The following is a 21,248-nucleotide window of genomic DNA, read 5'->3' as shown; positions in this document are numbered from 1 at the left end:
TACAAGATCGAAGAGAGAACCCAGAGTTGAGGAAATTTTGTTTTCAGTGCGGTTTTTGTTTTGTCAAGATTCTTTTAGTTAATTCAATTGCATTTGTTGTTTAATTCTTTAATTATTCTTTAATAAGCTGTTAGTGATTGATAAACCATATATCAAGAAAAGAAATGGCTGGGTATATCCAGCCCTGTATTGATCTTAATCACATTTCAATTCTTTGATTTGTAGCTATAAATAACATTTTTTTTTTTTCTGAATGCCTTTCTTCACTTGTTCTTCGCTTATTTAGTTACCTTACCTTTGATCCCTATAGGTTAAAATGTTAGAACTTGTTTGATACCACATTAAACTACATTTCAACTTACAATTTTATGCATCCTTTTCAACTGGATGACTCGAGTTCAACTCTTCATATAAACGCGCATAAGAGTCGTCACAAAAAAAATTGTTGTACAAAATTGTGAGTGTACAAATCGAATAAATAGTAACAGTGAATAGTAGAGTCTTGAACCCACGAGGATTGATTGAAATTTACTAAGTATCAATTATGTTTGACCCTAAATTCTATTTAAAAGATCAGAATTTGATTTTGTAATTAAACTAAATTAATAAACTAGAAAGCAAAACGTAAACAAGCAAATTGAATAATTAGAATCAAGAGAAAAACACTAAGGCGTCTAATTTCACCATCATCAATCCTACTATATTACTTTGGCACACTAATTCTAATTATCATCCATGTTGACAGTTGATTTCCCTAACCTATTCAATACTATATTCTGGTTATATCGAAAGTACTTTTATTAGGAATTCCTTTTATTCGTAACATTCGAACTGAACTAGTAAAAATTCATTAAGTTTTATGGACAATCATGTAGCAACCACATATGTCATGCCCCTACATTCCTATGGTTCATACAACCTATAGTATCTATTGTCAAAAGTGTAAATCCAAACATCTCCATTCAGTCTCAGTCCAGAATAATAATTGATCAAGTATTTGAAAGAATTAAGCACACAAATAGATACTCAAACAAAGAATAATAATTATGAATTAGCATAACCAAAATTATAAAGTATTCATGGTTAGGTTACATTAGAGCCCTAGTAAGAGAAGATTAGTTCCTCGTATTACAAGAACATTATTATAGTATTTTTGTTCAATTCAATCACTCACAAGGCTGAAAAGTATCCCTAACCTGATAATACAATTAACGCAATACTCTACCATATCCAAATTGAAACGAACTTTATTAATAAATTTAAACATCTGCAATCAGTCCATTTTTGGACGACCCTTATTCAAATTCGCCTAACTCAAAACTTCTTACCAGAAGTAAATAAAATAAACTAAGTTTTCAACAAAATAAAAGAACATGACTTCAATCTCTCTTTTATGCACCCCATGCTCAAGTCTCTCCGTCTGGAAAAATATTAAAGAAAACAAAACTGTGAACTGCAAGCCCATAAGTAGACGAATCAGAACATTGAAAATATTTGAAAAACAAAATTGTGAGCATTCCACCACATTAAATTAAACTTTGCTCTCCGTGGCCATGTTGTAATCCATATTACAGTCACACAGTAATCTCAGTCATAGGACCCTCAGTTTAGCTCCCTGAGGAATGAGTCAGTACGCCAATAGTTTAGCCCCATGTAGCACAATTCAATACATCATCAGTTGAGCCCCTGAGGCACGTGTCAGTACTTCTTACAAAGATAATAGAGACATAAAACATTGCACATTAAATCTTGCTATCATTTCTTACATTAATCAATGTAGTCTCAATAAAGACTCACAGTTTCGTATAAACAATACGATATGAAACCATACGAAATTATTAGAAATCACAATTAAAACTCTATCCATATCTCATTAGAAAAAGCATGCATTGAAAACATTCAAACCCTTGATATCATTTGACAAAACCTTTTCGAAAATTATGTTCAGATGTGTTGAGCCAAAAAAACTCCATTATTTTTTTTAAAACAAAGGGTTCTGTCTACTTAACCTTCTGATTTAATGAAGATGATATTAAGCCTAAGGTTGATTCCCAAACACAATAGTTCTCGTCTCTTCCCCTCTCTGTCGTCGCCCCTTCTTCTTGCTTCTTTTTTTTGCCCTTCGTTTAAGATAAAAATTTTGTAATTTAAAATTGTGGGCCTACTAATCAATGTGCTAACTTAATTAAAGTTACAAGACCGAGACTTGGTTTGGGTCCTTTCATACTTCATCTTCCATCTTTGGGTGCCTTCAGCTTTTAACAGAGTTGTAATTGCAGCCTTGCGTGCCTTACTCAGTGATACAGATGGAAATTAATTATCTATTGATATTTTTTATTCTATTTTAGGAAGTTTATTGTTTGTTAAATAAGTCACATCTTTTAGGAGTAGTATCTTTTTTACTCATTGATGCAGATGGAAATTAATTAACTAATATTATTTTATTATGGTATTTTAGCAAATTTGTGAACAAATGGCTCAAAAGAGCTGCAGTCAGGTGTAATCGTTTGGACAGCAATGGAGACCGTTCAGACGACATGTGTTTTTTGGGAGATAGTTTAGCAACAGTCCGGACAACTCCTCGAGCCGTCCAGACGGATTTCACAGTTCTGCATTCGAGAATGTCCTTATAAATTGGTTTTATTTGTAGGATTTTGAGTGAGACGACTTGTGAGGGTTGTATTGAGTTGTAAATACTGGGAGAGTGCTATCTAGAGTGAGATAGAGGGATTTGGGTTAGGTCTTGAGTTCAATAGCACATCTCTTTTGTAAATCCTCTTTATAATAGTGAAATTCTTCGTTGTTCTTCGTCTGAGGACATAGACAAATTATGTCGAACCTCGTTAAATTTTGCGTAATCTTTCTCTCTTTTATTTCCCCATCATTTCTATATTCAAATTTTGTTTCGTTAATTCACAACATGAAGACGTCAAGCCTTAAATCACCTGGGCCAAGAGCTTCAATTCATACCGCATGCAGTGAAAAGAAGTGCGAAACTGTCGAGCTTTTGTCCGTGTCTGCGCGAAGCATAAACAGATCTGTTATTAATTTGTTTGGGGCTTGGTCTTTGGGCTCAAGTAACTGCAGATTGAAGACTACATTTGGGCTACTACCTTATGCCTGCTGATCTGGGCTTTTTCTTATTGATTTGTTTCGACCCAAGATGAAAGACAATGTTTTTGGGCATTGGTAGCCTTGAAATAAATGTAATTATGTAAACGTAGCCTTAGGGTTGTTCTCTGCTTTGGCAATTTTGGATTTTGATAAGTCTTCTCCTTTAGTGCACTGCCATATGATTGATTTTGTAGAGCAGATGAAGTGTTTTGTGTAAAGATGCAGTGGCTAATCAGTTCTATGTGGAATGAGATCGCAAGGGGTTTTTGACCTGAATGTTCGCTAAAACGACCATATCTTTGGGCTTGTTTGTTCGTTTTGGGCTCATAATATATCAAATCGAAACTTGTTTTGAACCCGACAGCATAGTGCTAATTGCCATTAGGCGCATTTTTTGGACTCAAAAGTGAACATTTCAATAGGTTTTCGCCACTTTTTATTATCATCCGTAAGTTTGAGAATTCCCTACTTAATTATTTATTTTCTTTTATTAATTAGTGTGCGACTTGAGTTTCATTTCATTATTTATGGTTGTAACCTCTCATGAAAGAGCAGTTTTTGTCCACTTCTAATAAAATCAGATTTTTCTCTAATCCTACTTGTTCAATTCTTTGTGGATCAATCTAGTAGAAACTATTATCGTTTCGAAATCCCTTAGTATCAACCACGCTTCGCTTCATGTAACCACTAACCACAATGAGAATTCATTTACACATGAAACATTTCATTGACAGTATTTCGTGCTCTATGCTAGTCACATCTACTACATCATATATATATAATGAGAGAGAAATCAAGTACAGTGCTTTGATGATGGTTCCTCATATCTAAAATGGTATTCTTTGTGAAAAATTTGTTTGTCCCAAGAATTGTTTAGGCAACGATAGGCATATTGCATTCTCTAGAAGCCCATCCAATGCGACGATTGATACTATCGTACATCACCAGCTTATCTTGCATTGAAATGGCTGAAAACAACAAGTGATGATGAACACGATTAAATCAGAGTAGCTAGGAGTACAACAAATCATCAACTTCCTTTATCAGTATCTCTTACCTCCAATTATGTTCATATTTACTAATTTGCTATCGTCGAGAATCCCCAAACACACCTTTCCCTGCAGTGAAAGATCGATGCTCCTCAAGATTTATTGAAGATTGAGAATAGTATGAATTAAATAAATATGGCATTTAGTATTTTACTTTTTCAAGTACGAGATAAGCTTGGAGTGGCAAGTCAAGCTTAACATTGAGTTCATCATTTGGAAAGTGTAATGTCCAGTTTTTGAAGTAGTCCCTAATCTTTTCGAAGGAGCTAATAGGTTTCCGATTGCTTTGTTTCCAGCATATTGGAAGCTCGGTCTCTGGTTGTGCAGGTTCGAGCGGCTTTCCTTTCAAAACATGGTCAATCTAAAAGATGAATAACCAGACAATTAGCTGATCATGATAACGATTGAAGGCATGTTTGTTTAATTGTATTACCCGAACAAGTGTGATTCGATAGGAATGGGAGTTGAAGTAGGTTAAGGCAGCCCCACTATCGAAGGCAATTTCAAGTCTCTGTACCTGAGTCTCACTTCCTTCAAATGATAGGTCAACTGGTGCCGATACGTACTGCCTGACGAACATAAACAAATATAGAAATCCAATTTTGCATAGAGGATAGATAGAGCTTAATTGGGGTTGATGATAAGTGTTTTCAAAGGCGTTTTCGCCTTGCGTTTTAAGGCGCGTTTTAGGGCTTTTTTGGGCAAAAAAGAACTAAAACGTATGGATAAAACGTTGCCAGTTAAACGTACGCCTTCCGTCACAAAACGCAATGAAAAACGTTGAAGCATGAAGCGCATGAGGCGTGCGTTTACCCAGAATCCAACCAAACTACATCATTTCACCCCTTATCCGCTGCTGTCTGCTGTCGAAGACCATCTGCGGGCCTGCGGCTGCTGTCTGCGACTCCACCTTGACGATTTGCGACTCCAGGTGAGTTGCAATGTTCTGTTTCATGAAACTCGTGATAGTCGAACACAGACCTGAAGGCTGAATCGAACCACCACCGCTGAACTCGAAGACTCGAAGACAAGGTGAGGCGGTAGTGCGGTAGTGGATGGCTGGATGCGGCATAGACCAAGGGAGAAGAAGATGGAAACAAGATTAGGGTTTTGGTGGGCTTTTAGCTTGAATTAGATTAAATGGGCCTGGTTTTTGATAACCCAAATGGGCTAGGTTAATAGAATATTATTTTCTAATTAATGCCAATTGATATATTAGTTTGGTAGTGTTGTGTAAAAGTTGCATTTATTATGGATATTTATCTATACTAATTAATGTTAAATTGTTAATAGATTTACTACTATTTATTATTTTATAGCTAAATATTTATTATTTATTAAAAACTTGTAGCTAAGATTTTCTAATAGAAGAATGACTTATTATTATTTCTTTCTATTTTTTCTATTTTTTCTATTATATTTATATATTTTTAATGTAAAAAATATTTTTCACAAAAAACCTACGCCTCAACGCATCAAGGCTTACGTCTCGCCTTGAAGAGACGATAACGCCTCGCCTTACGTTTTCGCCTTTGAAAACATTGGATGATATATCTTACGTTTTGTATTTGTCTATGATTGGTGTCCAGGAAGTTCCTACAAGAGGTACAAGATTGTCTCCCATGACTATAAACCCACCTCCGTTTCCATTAAAACAGTGGCCTATTACTTTTTTTACTAGACCTTGTTCATGAATCTGTGACAAGAGGCTAGCTGAATTCCGGCTTAAACCAATGATTCCATCACCTGGGAAATGTCCAATTTGCTTGTATCCACACCTGCAATGGAGTGTAGTTATTGTCAAGACTTGTATGCAAAAAATCCTACGTCGCTTAGGTAAATCCCAACAATGTGGTTTATATGAACTCCTCATAATAAGGACAAAACCATGAGGATAATCCAATGTATTCACAGTGAACCGGAACCCAAGCGTGGAGTATATTGTTGTGTGAGAGGGCGAAATCTCCCATCTCCAACAAAGCATTTTTCTTGGGTCTAAGTACCATTAAGTGATATAGCCCATGAAGAACAATGTCATGCGGACCCAATGTATTTACGACAATCGATAAACTCAAAGCAGACAATATTTTTGATGTGAGTCGGTCGGAATTTTTAACAGCTATTGGCATCTTTGAGTCTAATAATACTGTAATCATTAAAGAAAATGAAATGTAAATATACTTACCCAAAGACCAAAGGAAGATCAATGTCTGAGCCATCCACAAGTTGTAATTGAAAAACATCTTTGACTAAATAACCTTGAGTTGAACTGCCATCAAAATATTTCTCAACATAGTCGCATCGTTCAAGTGGGTTTGAACAATTGTGTTTGTCTCCTTGGATAGCAGCACATAAGCGATCTTGACATGGCACGATACTATCTTTTGGTGGCTTGTACAGAAGTCCTGAGGGCTTAGGCTAAGCCAACCCAAGTATTATTACCAAATGAGTAAATGATACGAATTAATGTTGGTAGTTATATTATTGTTCAATTACCGGAATGCAGTCCTCGCAAGGTTCTTCACATTTGACCCAGGAGAGGGTACTGCCAGTATCAATGAGAAGTTCAAAAGGCATGGCTGGATTGCTTATATTGATCGTTGTGAAATAACCCCTTGACAATCATCCAATTTATCATCATCAATGAGAACAAAATAAATCATGAAAGAAAAGTAAAGAAAATATTAAGACATTCAATGTACCCTTTAGAATAAAAACTTCCGGTCAGAGGAAGAATGATGGAGGAAGTTTCCATGAGATTGCTAGTGATCCCTGACTTTCCGATGCTAATCACAGAGTGATTGGCTTCTGAAAGAAAGCCTTGAAATGATAACACAACAATCATCATCATTGGTGGCAGTGGATTGTGTGTTTTGTCTTCCATCTTGCGTGTGTCTCTGTATGTGAGGTAGAGAGGCTTTGACCGAGGTGTATATACAGATATATATATATATATATATATATATATATATATATATATATATATATATATATACAGTCCCGTTCTTATGCGGGATGAATTTGCGGGATGATTTTACGGGATATAATAACAACCGTTGGATCAATCTCGCGGTGTAACAAAAGTCAAGCTTTTATCCACTTTAACTTCTCTCTCTTTCGATCTATTCTGTCTCTCTCTTGTGTTATCCCAGCTGCAGCCTGCAGCGCCTCCTCCCTCAATCGGTCACCTCCGATGGCCATAGCCTCCATCATTCGACCACCTCCGACCCTCAGAAAGACCACATCCGACAGCCATAGCCTCCTCAACGTGATATTCCAGCTGCAACGCCTCCTCTCTCAATCGATCACCTCCGACAGAGAGCCACCTCTGGCCGGCCGACCACACTCAATCGGCCGAAAACACTCAACAGTAAGAACTCCCCGAAGGCCCAAGTCCCCAGATCGACCCCCCATCCCATCAAGAGTTGAGCAAAGAATGTTGTAATTTATTGTTCTGAGATATATAGTTTAGGATGAGAATTTGAAATATGTGTTTAGAAGGACTATTATAATGAATCTCTTGGCTGCATTGTCAGTGATGGATCTTCAATCATCTTCTTTTGTTGTTTAACTGTACTTGATGGCTCTTCAATCGTCTTCTTTGGAATTTTATATTCTTGTGCCTTCTGGGGTTACCCTGTACCAAAATTGGACTTCCTCTCTCATTCCAGCATCTAAACAACCCAAGCACTTGTTTTCTGTAAAAGTGATGATAACAAGAATATAATTGAGAAACTGACTTTGATTAATACTGAGAAGTGGAAAACAAGCAACAAGAGAGAGACAGAGACAAGAGAGGCTATGGCCATCGGAGGTGACCGATTGAAGGAGGAGGCGCTGCAGGCTGCAGCTGGGATAACACAAGAGAGAGACAGAGAATAGATCAAAGAGAGAGAAGTTAAAGTGGATAAAAGCTTGACTTTTGTTACACCGCGAGATTGATCCAACGGTTGTTATTATATCCCGCAAAATCATCCCGCAAATTCATCCCGCATAAGAACGAGACTGTATATATATATATATATATATATACATAGCATGCCAGGAAAGTGAGCTTTTTCCTTGGTCTTGTCCTAATAATAAGACAAAAATATTAGCGATCCCAATAAATGAGATCACGGTCATCTCAATAATTCATCTTGTCCCTTAATTGATACTTAATTGATATAAGTGTAGGGGCCCACAAAACCTAATGATTGAATCAGACATTGACATATATACTGGAATGACTGGGATCCCAATAAACCAATAAATGCTCCTGCTAATAAAAACATATTCTTTGTATAAATCAAACATGTTTCTTCTGTAAGTTAGACAAAATGTAAATAAACAGCTGGATTTTGTAACCCCTGCAGTCGTATTCAATATTTCCAATGGAACATGCATATTTCATGTGCGTACAATAATTATTCAATTGATTCTTCTAGTTCTTGTACAAGAATGCTGAAAGTAGATGATCACAAGGTTCTAGGTTTTTGCTATTATTATGCATTTATGTGTAGATGAATGATTCTTCTTACCCTTGGTCGGCTTTTTTCTCTTTTTTTTGTTTTTTTTTTGTGTGAATTTGATGACAAAACTCGAATATAGAAAATATGTTGAAACAAAATAGATTAGATTTAACAAGGTTCGACACACTTTGCCTACGTACTTGGGCGAAAAATAACAAAGAATTCCACTAATATGAAGACGATTTACAGCTCTTTAACTCATGAACTAACCCAAATTTCTTTTTTTTCTGGACTCTCGCACTCTCAAACCCCTCTCCCCACTCTAGATGACGCCCCACAACATTTTCAATACAAAATAAAATGTTTTCTATTGATTCATTCATGTGGGGGATTGTTGAAAAATCATAGGGTAGATGGCTCAATAACTCAAAGGCCCACACCGTGGGCCAATGGGCCGAACCATACACATGCGTGCTTGGTTGGACATGGGTCCAGATACGAGATAAATAAAATATATTATTATATTTTTAAGTAAAGTTTGACTAGAGTCCTAACTCAATAAGAATTGGTTAAGTGATTAAGTTGCAAACTCTTATCTCATAACAAGATAAAGTCTATCTCATGTCAAATTCTAATCTCTTGACATGATATATAAGTTTTAATTCGTGTCAAACTTGTAGTTATAAAGTAGTTCTAACTCGTCTTAAACTATGGATCTATATAACCCATATAATGGACAACTTCTTAAGATATCATTCGTATGACACAAGCTTTCTCCCTCAAAAATTATTTTTCGTACAGAGCACAGAAGCTTTCGCTATTCTTTTCTTCCATATTTGTTCTTGAGTGCTGCCAAATTCAAGGGTGTTCAATTCAGACCTGAATACACGTAGTGTTACGTAAATCAGATTAAAAGGTGTTGTATCATGGGAGGGGAAACTCGTAAGCCTACTAAGTACCAGAATTGGCAGAAGCTATCGCCTTAAGGAGATTCGGGTTCCCCATATCTCACCTTATAGAATCAGATACCAGAATCTATTTTTGTTTTACTTCAATTTTATGTTTGTTTCTTACAATCTGTACTTGATATATATATATATATATATATATATATATATATATATATATAGTTTAATAAATTTATTTATTTGCTTCTTCTGTTATTTATCTCTTGCATCTGCTGCTTTATTACTGCATACAACAACAATCTAAAGACGATATTGACTTTTGTCATGTGGTGTTGTAGGAGATGGTTGCCAACAACGATTTCCCCACAACTCTAGTTTATGGTGATGATTCCTCTATTGCTGTAGGAGCTGCTGGTGCGACTGCTACTGCAAGAGCTATTGGTGTGACTATTTTAGGCCAATAGGCCGAAATGGGTTCAAGCCATATGGCTTTTGAACTCGAGACTAGCATGCAGGCTAGTGTAGCCCATATGGCATTTGGTTCTGGTGTTGGATCTCAGATGACCCAACAGATTGGTGGTGTCATACCCAGTGATTCCAACTGAAAAACCATAAAAGTTTACTAGAGTTGCATTCAAACACTGGCAATAGAAGATGTTCTTCTATCTAACCACGATAAATCTGGTGAAGTACCTATTGGAGACATGTCCGATCTTAGGATCAGGGGAGAAAGATGTCACCACTATTGGTGCGCTGCAGGCCTTGAAGCACAAAGACTTTCTTTGTTGGAACTATATCCTTAACAATTTGGTTAATTCTTTATACAGTGTCTATGTGTAGATCAATGATTCTTCTTGCTCTTGGTAAGCTTTCTTTCTCTCTTTGTTTTGAACTTGACGAGAAAATTCGAATATAGAAAATATGTGGAAACAAAATAGATAAGATTTAATTAGTTTCAGCACACTTTGCATACGCACTCTTTTGGGTTGTACACTGTGGTAAGCTCTATAGCTTCCTTATCAATGTTCTCAACAACATTGGCATGCGTATCATTCCTTTTGAGATGACAACAGGCCTTGGCTTTATGTCCTGGTATATTGCATCCAAGCAAGTCCCTTTGGACTTATTGTTGCCCCCACCACCACAACCTTTAGGACCCAGGCTTTTTGGTTTACTTCCTTTTATAGGCTTTATTAGTGTGTTCCACCATATTAGTCTTCAATCAGGAAGGACTAGGCGTGTCTATTCGGTTTTCGGTTCGGTTTTTAACCATAACCGAAATATCCAAAGTGATTCGGTTATGATATTTTAGAATCCATAACCGAACCATTATGTTTGGATAACCATAACCGAAATAACCATATTTTTTGGTTCGGATCGGATCAGTTTTCGGTTTTTGAAGAAATGAAAAAGTATGAATAAATCTCAAATAGAGTGAGAAAATAGCCATGAAAATGTCTCCCCACTTTCACTTTAGCAATAATCAAATCTTAATTTATATGAATTTTAAAATGATAAGGTCACCATGAGCTTCAACTAATCAATTTTAATTTATAATTTGCATAATGATTAGGTTAATTGGTATCTAAATTTACAATTTGTTATGAATATATAATCACAGTTTTATAAATACTACTTTGCCTCCCATAGTCTCATCTCATATTCCAATATGTAACTTATATATATTCAAATTTAATATATATTCATATTATTCGGTTTTTTCGGTTATAACCATAACCATAACCGAAAAAACCATAACCGCAAAAATATCCAAACATTTACTAAAATCATAACCATATCCGAAACCATAACCGAAAAACCATATCCAAAAGTCGAATAACCACGATTACGGATCGATTTCTCGGTTGCGGATCGGTTGTGGACACCCCTAGGAAGGACACTCTGTCTCTTGTTGCATGCCTACTATCCGGACAACAACTCTAGGTGTCTTGACAATAGCTCCAAACAGCACCAATTTTGAGCCAAAACTCCACATACATGTATGTTGGAAGAAATAAGTCAAAAGATGTGTCTATTAGCAAAGTCGCTCGAGCGGCTTGCTCTCAGGTCTATATAAAGATTCTTGTCTTTGGTTTTTGCTCAAGTCCTTTTTGGAGTTGTTTGAGCGGCTAACTCTCTGAAATTGAAAATGACATCCTTTTGTTGTCGCTTGAGCGCTTCCATAGACCATAGTCGCTCGAGCGGCTATCTCTCTTACCCCACTTTTTTGCTATGTTAATCGATGTATCTAGTTCAAGCAGCACACTTTGAAACTACTTTCCATTCATACGTATCATGAATATGATCTAGTGAATACTTGACTTTCTTTTCTACATAGAACTCTTTTAGATTTAAGTTCAAGCACATGATTTCCATGAATTAGAAATCTCAATTCATCATACTCAAATGCATGAAATCCAACAGTTAGTTCTGAATTTTTAGATCAGGCGGCGGATGTCATGTGCTCCGCTTGTTCCTTAGGTATTTATCTTTCCCTAAATGTGACAATGTAGTGCCAAAACTTATTGGCATAACTTGGAATCATAGGCTTAGGGTTGTTCTTTGCTTCAGCTATTTTGGATTTTGATAGGTCTCTCTCCTTTAAGTGCACTGCTATCTGATTTACTTCCTAATGCAGATGTGAAGTGTTGTGTGTAAACACATTGAGAATTCACTTACACATGAAACATTTCATTGACAATATATATTTCTTGCACCGTGGTCTAATTACATTTACTACATCATATAGGTTATGAGAGATATATCAACTACAGTGCTCACGACTGAACTTTGTATGCATATATTCAGAGGTTCCTCATATCTAAAATAGTATTCTTTGTGAAAACTTTTTTGTCCCAAGAATTGTTTAAGCCACGATGGGCATATTGCATTTTCTGGAAGCCCATCCAATACGACGATGGACATTATCGTACATCACCAGCTTATCTTGCATTGATATGACTGAAAACAATGAGTGATGATGAACATGGTTAATCAAAGTAGCAGTATATATAACAAATCAGGTTCCTTTATTAGTCTCTTACCTCCAATTAAATTCATATCTTTCAATCCTATTTTGCCGCTGTTGCGAATCCCCAAACACACCTTTCCCTACAACGAAAGATGCTCCTCAAGATTTGTTGAAGATTGAGACTAGTATGACTTGGTGTTGGCTTAAATAAATATATGGCATTTAGTATTTTTACTTGTACAAGTATGAGATAAGCTTGGAGTGGCAAGTCAAGCTTCACATTCAGTTCATCATTTGGAAAGCGTAGAGTCATGTTTTTGAAATAGAGCCTAATATTATTGAAGGATCTAATAGGTTTCCCATTGCTTCGTTTCCAGCATATTGGAAGCTCGCTCTCTGGTTGTGCAGGCTCAATTGGCTTTCCTTTCAAAACATGTTTAATCTAAAAGATGAATAGTCGAATAATTAGTTCATGATAACAATTAAAAGGATGTTGTTTTAATCGGGATAGGAGGGGCTGGAATTAGTCCAGTCAATTCCTTCACATCTCCACCATTCAATGCATGATTGCATTGAATTTGACAACACTCCATCCCACCATTCAATGGTGTAGATTTGGTGAAATTGATAGAATAATTTCAGCAAATTTTTTTTCTGTTTTAATCATGTTACCTGACCAAGTGTGCTTCGGTAGGTTTGCGTGTTGACGTAGGTTAAGGCGGCTCCACTATCGAAGATGAACTTAAGTCGTCGTCTTTTTTTTGTCGCTCTTCCATCAAACAACAGGTCAACTGGTGCCGATGCATACTGCCTGAAAAACATAAACAAAAATAGATATCTCATTTTGCGTAGAGGGTAGATGGAATTGGGTTTAGTGATGTATCTTACGTTTTGTCGATGTTTGGCGTCCACAAATTTCCTAAAAGAGGTACAAGATTGTCTCCGATGACTATAAATTACCCACCTCCTTTTCCATTAAAACAGTGGCCAATCACTTTTTTTATTAGATCTTGTTCACGAGTTTGTGACAAGAGGCCAGCCACCTTCATGCTTAAACCAATGATTCCATCCCCTGGGAAATATCCAATTTGCTTGTATCCACACCTGCAGTAGAGTGTAGCTATTGGCATCGATGAAATAGTAATTTAATAATACTTTAACGATTAAAAAAATGAAATGTAAATATTCCTACCCAAAGATCAAAGGAAAATCAATGACTGAGCCATCCACAAGTCGCAATTGGAAAACATCTTTGACCCCCGAATCTCTTTCCTTGGCCTCGGCCTTGTCCTAATGATAACAAAATCTTCTTTGTATAAATCAAACCTGTTTTCTCTTTAACTCAGACAAAATCGACCCAAACAGTTGTATTTTGTACTCTTTTGCCAAAGGTACATCCATTTCACGTGTGTACAACAATGATTCTTCATGTTCTTGTATTTTTCTTCTTGAACTCGCACACAACACCGCCATCTTCATCATTTTTCTTTTTCTTTAGCAAGGGTGTTCAGAGACAGAGAGACTATGAGATGAGGCATGACTCGGAAAGATGTTAATTGCAAGAATCCAAAAAAGGAATTCCAGCAGTGTTGTCTTTTCTTGGCCTTGCCCTTTGTCCTTGCGAGAATAAAAGATTCTTTGTACTAACTTTTACCCCAAAAAAATAGGGAAAATTAAAGATAAGCCCCTCATTAGAAAGTTTTGTTCCAATAAGGACACTCTTAAAAGTCTTATTCCATAAAATCCATATTGTTTGAACTAATATTCCAAGAAGAACAAAAATCCAAAATATATGATTTTATTGTCTAAAATACCCTTATCTTCATCCTCAAACATAGCACATGCCTCCTACACATGATTCATCTTGGACCTCCGCCGAAAGCTTTGTTTTTGCTGCTGGAAGCTTCCTCTCAACCCCTCGTGGCTTATTCGAGAGTTCTATGACATTTTTTAGTGATTTTTCAACCGAATTTTTATTGTGTTCGAACTAGATCTACTCATACTCACCACGAGACTTGTAAATCTTGTTATTTTCCTTCGATTTGTCATCACTTCATTATTTTCAGCAATTTTTGTGGTGATTTTCGTGGTTTTTTGGTTCTAATGTGAGATCTACACTACAGATGATATGTTATCTGTTTCGATTAATTTGAGATCTGTTATAATGTTATCTGTTTTGTTAAAATGTTATTTGTTCTTAATGAAATGTTATCTGTTTGAAATAACAAAAGGACCAAAACTGATAGCATATCATAACAGATATAATGTTTGCATATTCATATTCGATTTAAGAAGAATATTGACAGATACAAAACATATATAATATTGACAGCTACAAAACATATATAATATCATATACGAAATAGATATAATATCATATATGAAATAGATATAATATCTGCATATTCAAATCCGATTTCATATGGAAAAAAAAGGTTTGAAAAAGCAATAAAACCTCAAAGGTGATGCGTCTTGATTTGTGGAGTTGATTGGAGGTGTTGATAGTCACCGACGTTGGCTATATTGGCCGAATCTAGCTATTTTTTCAAATGGTGACCGTGATTTCACGAAGTTTTTTTGGCGACTCAAGTGATTTTCTACTGTTGGTGATGACTAGGCTTTGATCGGGCTGTCATAGAGCTTCATTTAGGTAGTTCGTTCGTTGAAAATGATGGTCGGACGACCAATTTCTGATATGGTGGTGCATGGAAGAAGAAAGAGTAGCAAGAAGAAGGAGCGATGGTATTTTAGTAAGTTGTTAGACTTTGTCCTTTTTTCTAAAGGTTTTTTTAGATTGTCCTTGTTGGAATATTACTTTTAAGTTTTGCCCTTATATATAAAAACCCCAAAACAAAACTACGTAATACCCTTGTTTAATTAGATAATTATTTTTAAATTCATATGTGAAAATGATTATCAATTAGATAATATTCAAAATATTTAATTTAATTTAATTTAAACCAATTAAATACCTCATATCTTTTTCTGTTTTTCTATGCAGTACCTTTCTTAAATTCTTTATTTTTTATATTAAAAAATTATTCGAACCTTTATTTTTCTCTTAGTTTGGGTTAAATTTCAAAAAATAAGGTTTCTTATATGCAAAATTTTAAAGATTATATTAAATCCTTTAAGAGAAGAATTTTTAATTTCCTAAACGAAGAGTTTCCTTAAGTAGTAACACTGTTAGTGTTTATAAAATTAAGGGGAATTAACCAATAGATCTCTCATTTAAAAGTTGTATACCATTAGGTCCAAGTTCCAAACCAATAATTCCAATAAATCCTTGAAATATTTATGGACAATAATGTTCTAATTCCAATAAACATTTCTTTATTTTGGCAACCCTATACTTCTCACTTGCTTAAACAAGATGAAACTAACACTCTATTGAGGAAAGACGAAGAGCTGGGAGAGAGTGTTCAAGGAGAGGTATTTATAGGCGGAGAGCTTCACTTTATCCTTTCTGTCTTTGTCTTATAAAAGTAATTTTTTAAATTACCGCTGATAAAAAGGTTCTTCGAGCATTGCCGTTAAGGAAACGTCAAGCAGTAAGTGGTAGGATTCCACTGACTTCTGAAAGGATGCATTAAATATGACCACTTATAGTTTACATTCTCTGGAAGTCCACCCAATGCGACGATTGACATTATCGTACATCACGAGCTTATCTTGCATCGAAATGGCTGAAAAGAACGAGAGTGACGATGAACGCGATTAAATCAGAGTAGCTAGGAGTATAACAAATTATCAGCTTCCTTTATTGGTATCTCGTACCTCCAATTACATTCACATCTTTCAATCCTAATATGCTGCCGTCACGAATCCCCAAACACACCTTTCCCTGCAGTGAAAGATCGATGCTCCTCAAGATTTATTGAAGATTGAGATTAGTATGACTTAAATAAATATGGCATATAGTATTTTACATTTACAAGTATGAGATAATCTTGGAGTGGCAAGTCAAGCTCAACATTCAGTTCATCATTAGGAAAGCGCAAAGTCAAGTTTTTGAAGCAGTGTCTAATATTGCCGAAGGATCTAATAGGTTTATCATGGCTTCGTTTCCAGCATATTGGAAGCTCAGTCTCTGGTTGTGCAGATTCGAGTGGCTTTCCTTCCAAAACATCGTTAATCTAAAACATGAATAATCAATAATTAGCTGATCATGATAGCGATTAAAATGACTAAGGGAAATGAAATATTGTTTAATTGTGTTACCCGATCAAGTGTGATTCCGTAGGAATGCGGGCTGAAGTGGGTTAAGGCGGATCCACTATCGAAGGCAATTTCAAGTCTCCGCACCTGAGTCTCACTTCCTTCAAAAAACAAGTCAACTGGTGCCGATACGTACTGCCTGAAGAACATAAACAAATATAGAAATCCAATTTTGCATAGAGGATAGATAGAGCTTAATTGGGGTTGATGATATATATATCTTACGTTGGGTATTTGTCTATGATTGGCGTCCAGGAAGTTCCTAAAGAAGGTACAAGATTGTCTCCCATGACTATAAACCCACCTCCTTTTCTATTAAAACAGTGGCCAATCACCCTTTTTACTAGACCTTGTTCATGAATCTGTGACAAGAGGCTAGCTGAATTCCTGTTTAAACCGATCATTCCATCACCTGGAAAATGTCCAATTTGCTTGTATCCACACCTGCAATGGAGCGTAGCTATTGTCAAGACTTTGTATGCAAAAAATCCTGCATCGCTTAGGTAAATCCAAACAATGTGGTTTATAAGGAGTCCCCATAATAAGGACATAGCACTAATGATAATCCAATGTATCCATAGTGAACTAGAACCCTAGAGCAGAGTATATTATTGTTTGAGCAGGCCAAATCTCCTATTTTTAACAAGGTCTCATAATAAGGACAAAGCCATGAGGGTAATATAATGTATCCGCAGTAAACAAGAACCTCAGCACAGATAATATTGTTGTGTGAGAGGGTCAAATCTTCAATCTCCAACAATGCATTTTCCTTGGATCTAAGTACCATTAAGTGAGACGGCCCATGAAGAACAACGTCGTACGGACCTAATCTATTCACGATAATCGATAAATTCAAAACGGATAATATTTTTGATATGGGTGGGTTGGAATATCTAACAACTATTAGCATGGATGAATCTAATAATACTGTAATCATTAAAGAAAATGAAATGTAAATATACTTACCCAAAGACCAAAGGAAGATCAATGTATGAGCCATCCACAAATCGTAATTGAAAAACATCTTTGACTAAGTAACCTTGAGTTGAACTGCGATCAAGATATTCCTCAACATAGTCGCATCGTTCTAGTGGATTTGAACAATTGTGTTTGTCTCCTTGGATAGCAGCACATAAGCGATCTTGGCATTGCACGATACTATCTTTTGGTGGCTTGTACAGAAGTCCCGGGGGCTTAGGCTAAGCCAACCCAATGCAGGTATTATTACCAAGTGAGTAAATAATACGAATTAATGTTACTAGTTATATTATTGTTCAATTACCGGAATGCAGTTCTCACAAGGTTCTTCACATTTGACCCAGGAGAGGGTACTGCCAGTATCAATTAGAAGCTCAAAAGGCATGGCTGGATTGCTTATATTGATCGTTGTGAAATAACCCCTTCACAATCATTGAATTTATCATCATCACTCACTGCAACAATAAGAACAGAATAAATCTTGTAAAAAAAAGTAAAGAAAATGTTGAGACATTCAATGTACCCTTTAGAATAAAAATTTCCAGTGAGAGGAAGAACGATGGAGGAAGTTTTCATGAGATTAGTAGTGATCCCTAACTTTCCGATGCTAATCACAGAGTGATTGGCTTCCGAAAGAAAGCCTTGAAATGACAACACGACAATCATCATCATGGGTGGCAGTGGACCTGGTCGTCTGCCTTCCATCATCCGTGAATTTGTATATATGTCGGACACCATGAGAGCTTGAGAGGTTTAATTTAAGACTTTCTGTTTGCAAGCTCTCACTCCTAGCCCTAGGAAGAAGGTGAGCAGGGCTAAGATGTTTAAATTTACAAGAATTAATGCCGGCACCAATCCTTCTCCTTGTATGATCCCCAATATTAACAAAAGATTCTTTGCCGGAACACCACCACCATCTGGCCGTCTTCACATATTGTCTTTTTCGTGGCCTTGTGCCATGTAAACTAATTAAAAGAATCACATGAGAGGTTGATTGGTTGGCAATCGACTAAGTCAGACTTATATATGCTCAAAACTTGATTACAATGATAAATATATTTCTAAGCGATATTTAAAAAAAAAACTAATTAAAAGAGTCGTACGCTGACTTATTTGAATTGTTCTATACCTATGCTAACCAAGAGAATTCGAAACAATGTGGATGGTATTATTAGCACAAGTTTCTTGTGCTATTTTGCCATCTCGTCATGGGTGTAGAGCGATTATTGTTCTTATTCTTGTTCATGTTCTTGTTTTGGTTTTTTGTTTTTGGTTTTGCTACTAATATAAAACTAATCCTAATAAAGGGCAAAATGATATTTTTCATCCTTCAATTATTGGTCGAGTTTCATTTTCGTCCCTTAATTTTTTTCCTCCCTTTTTCGTCCTCCAACTATGGGAAAGTATCCCGTTTGTCTCTCAAATAAATCCGGAGATGAAAAAATCCAACGTGGCATCCTATTGTTCGTCATATCAGATTTTTTCGGCGTGCAACATAGATGCCAAGCAAACATTTCCCAACCCAAATCTCACTTGAATGACGAAAATGATACTTTGCAATAGTTGAGGGACGAAAATAAGAGGAAAAAAAAAAGCTTAGCGACGAAAATGAAACTCATCCCATAATTTAGGGATGAAAAGTAACTTTTTACCTCTAATAAAGCATAATAATTTTATGTAAATAATTCCAAAATATTATTTAATTAGTTAAATGGATTGTAAATATAGTGCTATATTATCATAATAGGTTTTTTACTTTATTATTAGTACTAGTGAGAGTTCAAATTGAATTATTATGAAATTACTCTATCATTATAATTCTACTAACTGCCTGTATGGCAAAGCGAAAGTGAAAGCGGATCCGCTGGCGCAAAAGAAGCTCTCTTACTAACATTTCTTTTTGGCGTGGGTCCCACGCCTAAAAGATGTAGTTTTTTTAAATTTTTTAATGTGTGGTCCCATATTTTTATATAAAATATTATTATTTAATGATTTAAATATAATTATATTTTAATAAAAAGTATAAATTAATTATATTTATGCATTTATAATTATTATAACAATAAATTTACTATTGAAATAAAATAATTAAAACTTAAAAATACAAATAAAATATTTATACTTTAAGACTTTTAATTTTAATACATAATGATAAATTAAAAAATACAATGAATGTAACAAAATTTATTTGATTAATTAAATATAAATTAAAAAATACAATAAATGTAAGTTTAATTAATTTGATTAATTAAAAAATACTTAAAATTAATTTTAAATATAAATTATATTTGATTAATTAAATTAATATTTAAAATTAATTTTAATAAGAATTATATTTATTAGATTAATTTTAATATAAAAATAAAATTAATATTATAATACTTTATTTCAACAGTTTTTCCATTAGCGTCAGTTTTTAGTTCACCAAACACCTCACAGCTTTAAGCTCAGCATATTTTTCACAGCATTTTCGTTAGCATTGAAAATCCAGCTTTCCGCTCTGCTAAGCGATCCCTTGCTAAAATATTTTTTGGCATCAGGTCCACTTATATTTTGAACCCTAAATTAACTACATGAAATTTATTTGGACAAAAAAGTCCTTATACAAACACAACCCAAAAACACTTTTGTACTATCTTCTATCTCACATATCTCTCCTCTCGATCTCTCCTGACCTAATCTCTCTCTTTTCTCTCTACCTCACGCCTCTCTCTCTTCATCTCTAAGATCCTATTCTCTTTCTCAAGGACGGAGCCAGAAATTGAGTTAGGGGCCACTAGAAGTTTACGGGATCCGGCGGTAGCACCCTCAGAAATTTTTTTAGGGTTATCGGCAACAGTACACCAATTTAAGATGATATTATCGACAGACTGAGAGTGGAGATTACCTATAACGGTAACTTATCCATAACCCTAAGATTAGCAATTAGCAAATTTGTAGATTAGGGATTTCATATTTGGACAATTGGACTAGCTTACTGAGAGACTAAGATAAACATTTTTGTCTCTATATAACACTCACTTTCTCTCTCTTTTCCCCTTTCTCTCTCCTCTCTCCTTTTCTCCCTCCCACTCTCACGAGAACCACCACTACCCACTGGAGCTCCTCTGTCTAGCCACCGATCAGAGCTGTCAACCCACTGAACGGAAGCGCCCGACCACCACGTTCATTTTCCAACCCTGCACACCACCCATCTGCAATGGGTTGCTAGATGCATCCAGCCGGCTCTAACAACGTCTCCATCCATTTCCATTTCAAGCAACTCTCCGACTACCTCCAACAATAATGTAATTTGTTTCTTGCTCTTTTTTTTTCATATTTTGGAATTCACTGTATCTAAAACATTGTAACATTATGTTTGACACTCATTTGAATGCAATATGCTTTTGAGACAATATATTTTATCTTGTTATTCTTGAGTTGTATGTAGACTATTTTTTTTCCAACTTTTATATGGCAAAAACTGAAAATTATATTGTTTTGATAAATTGGACAATTTACATTGTTTTATAAATTTGGCAAAAAAACAATGTAAATGCAAGTTTGTTGGGCAAAAAAA

At 35.4% G+C, this 21,248-nt stretch overlaps 1 protein-coding gene across 1 annotated transcript; it reads right to left on the bottom strand.

Moving 5' to 3' along the window:
* Window positions 1-3,987: 3,987 nt before the first annotated feature.
* On the bottom strand, window positions 3,988-7,047 carry LOC119979888 (aspartic proteinase Asp1-like). Its single transcript, XM_038822509.1, has 10 exons — window positions 6,866-7,047; window positions 6,660-6,777; window positions 6,422-6,581; window positions 6,051-6,309; window positions 5,802-5,941; window positions 4,997-5,222; window positions 4,681-4,732; window positions 4,330-4,524; window positions 4,172-4,232; window positions 3,988-4,082 (listed from the first exon to the last, which is right to left on the bottom strand). Exons 1-10 carry the CDS (start codon window positions 7,045-7,047, stop codon window positions 3,988-3,990), a joined length of 1,488 nt encoding a protein of 495 aa, XP_038678437.1.
* Window positions 7,048-21,248: the final 14,201 nt, after the last annotated feature.

Source organism: Tripterygium wilfordii, chromosome 15 (genome assembly GCF_013401445.1).
Source record: "Tripterygium wilfordii isolate XIE 37 chromosome 15, ASM1340144v1, whole genome shotgun sequence".
NCBI classification, from domain to species: Eukaryota; Viridiplantae; Streptophyta; class Magnoliopsida; order Celastrales; family Celastraceae; genus Tripterygium; species Tripterygium wilfordii.
Note: the sequence above shows the minus strand (reverse complement) of the source record. Positions and strands in the feature narration are given on the sequence as shown.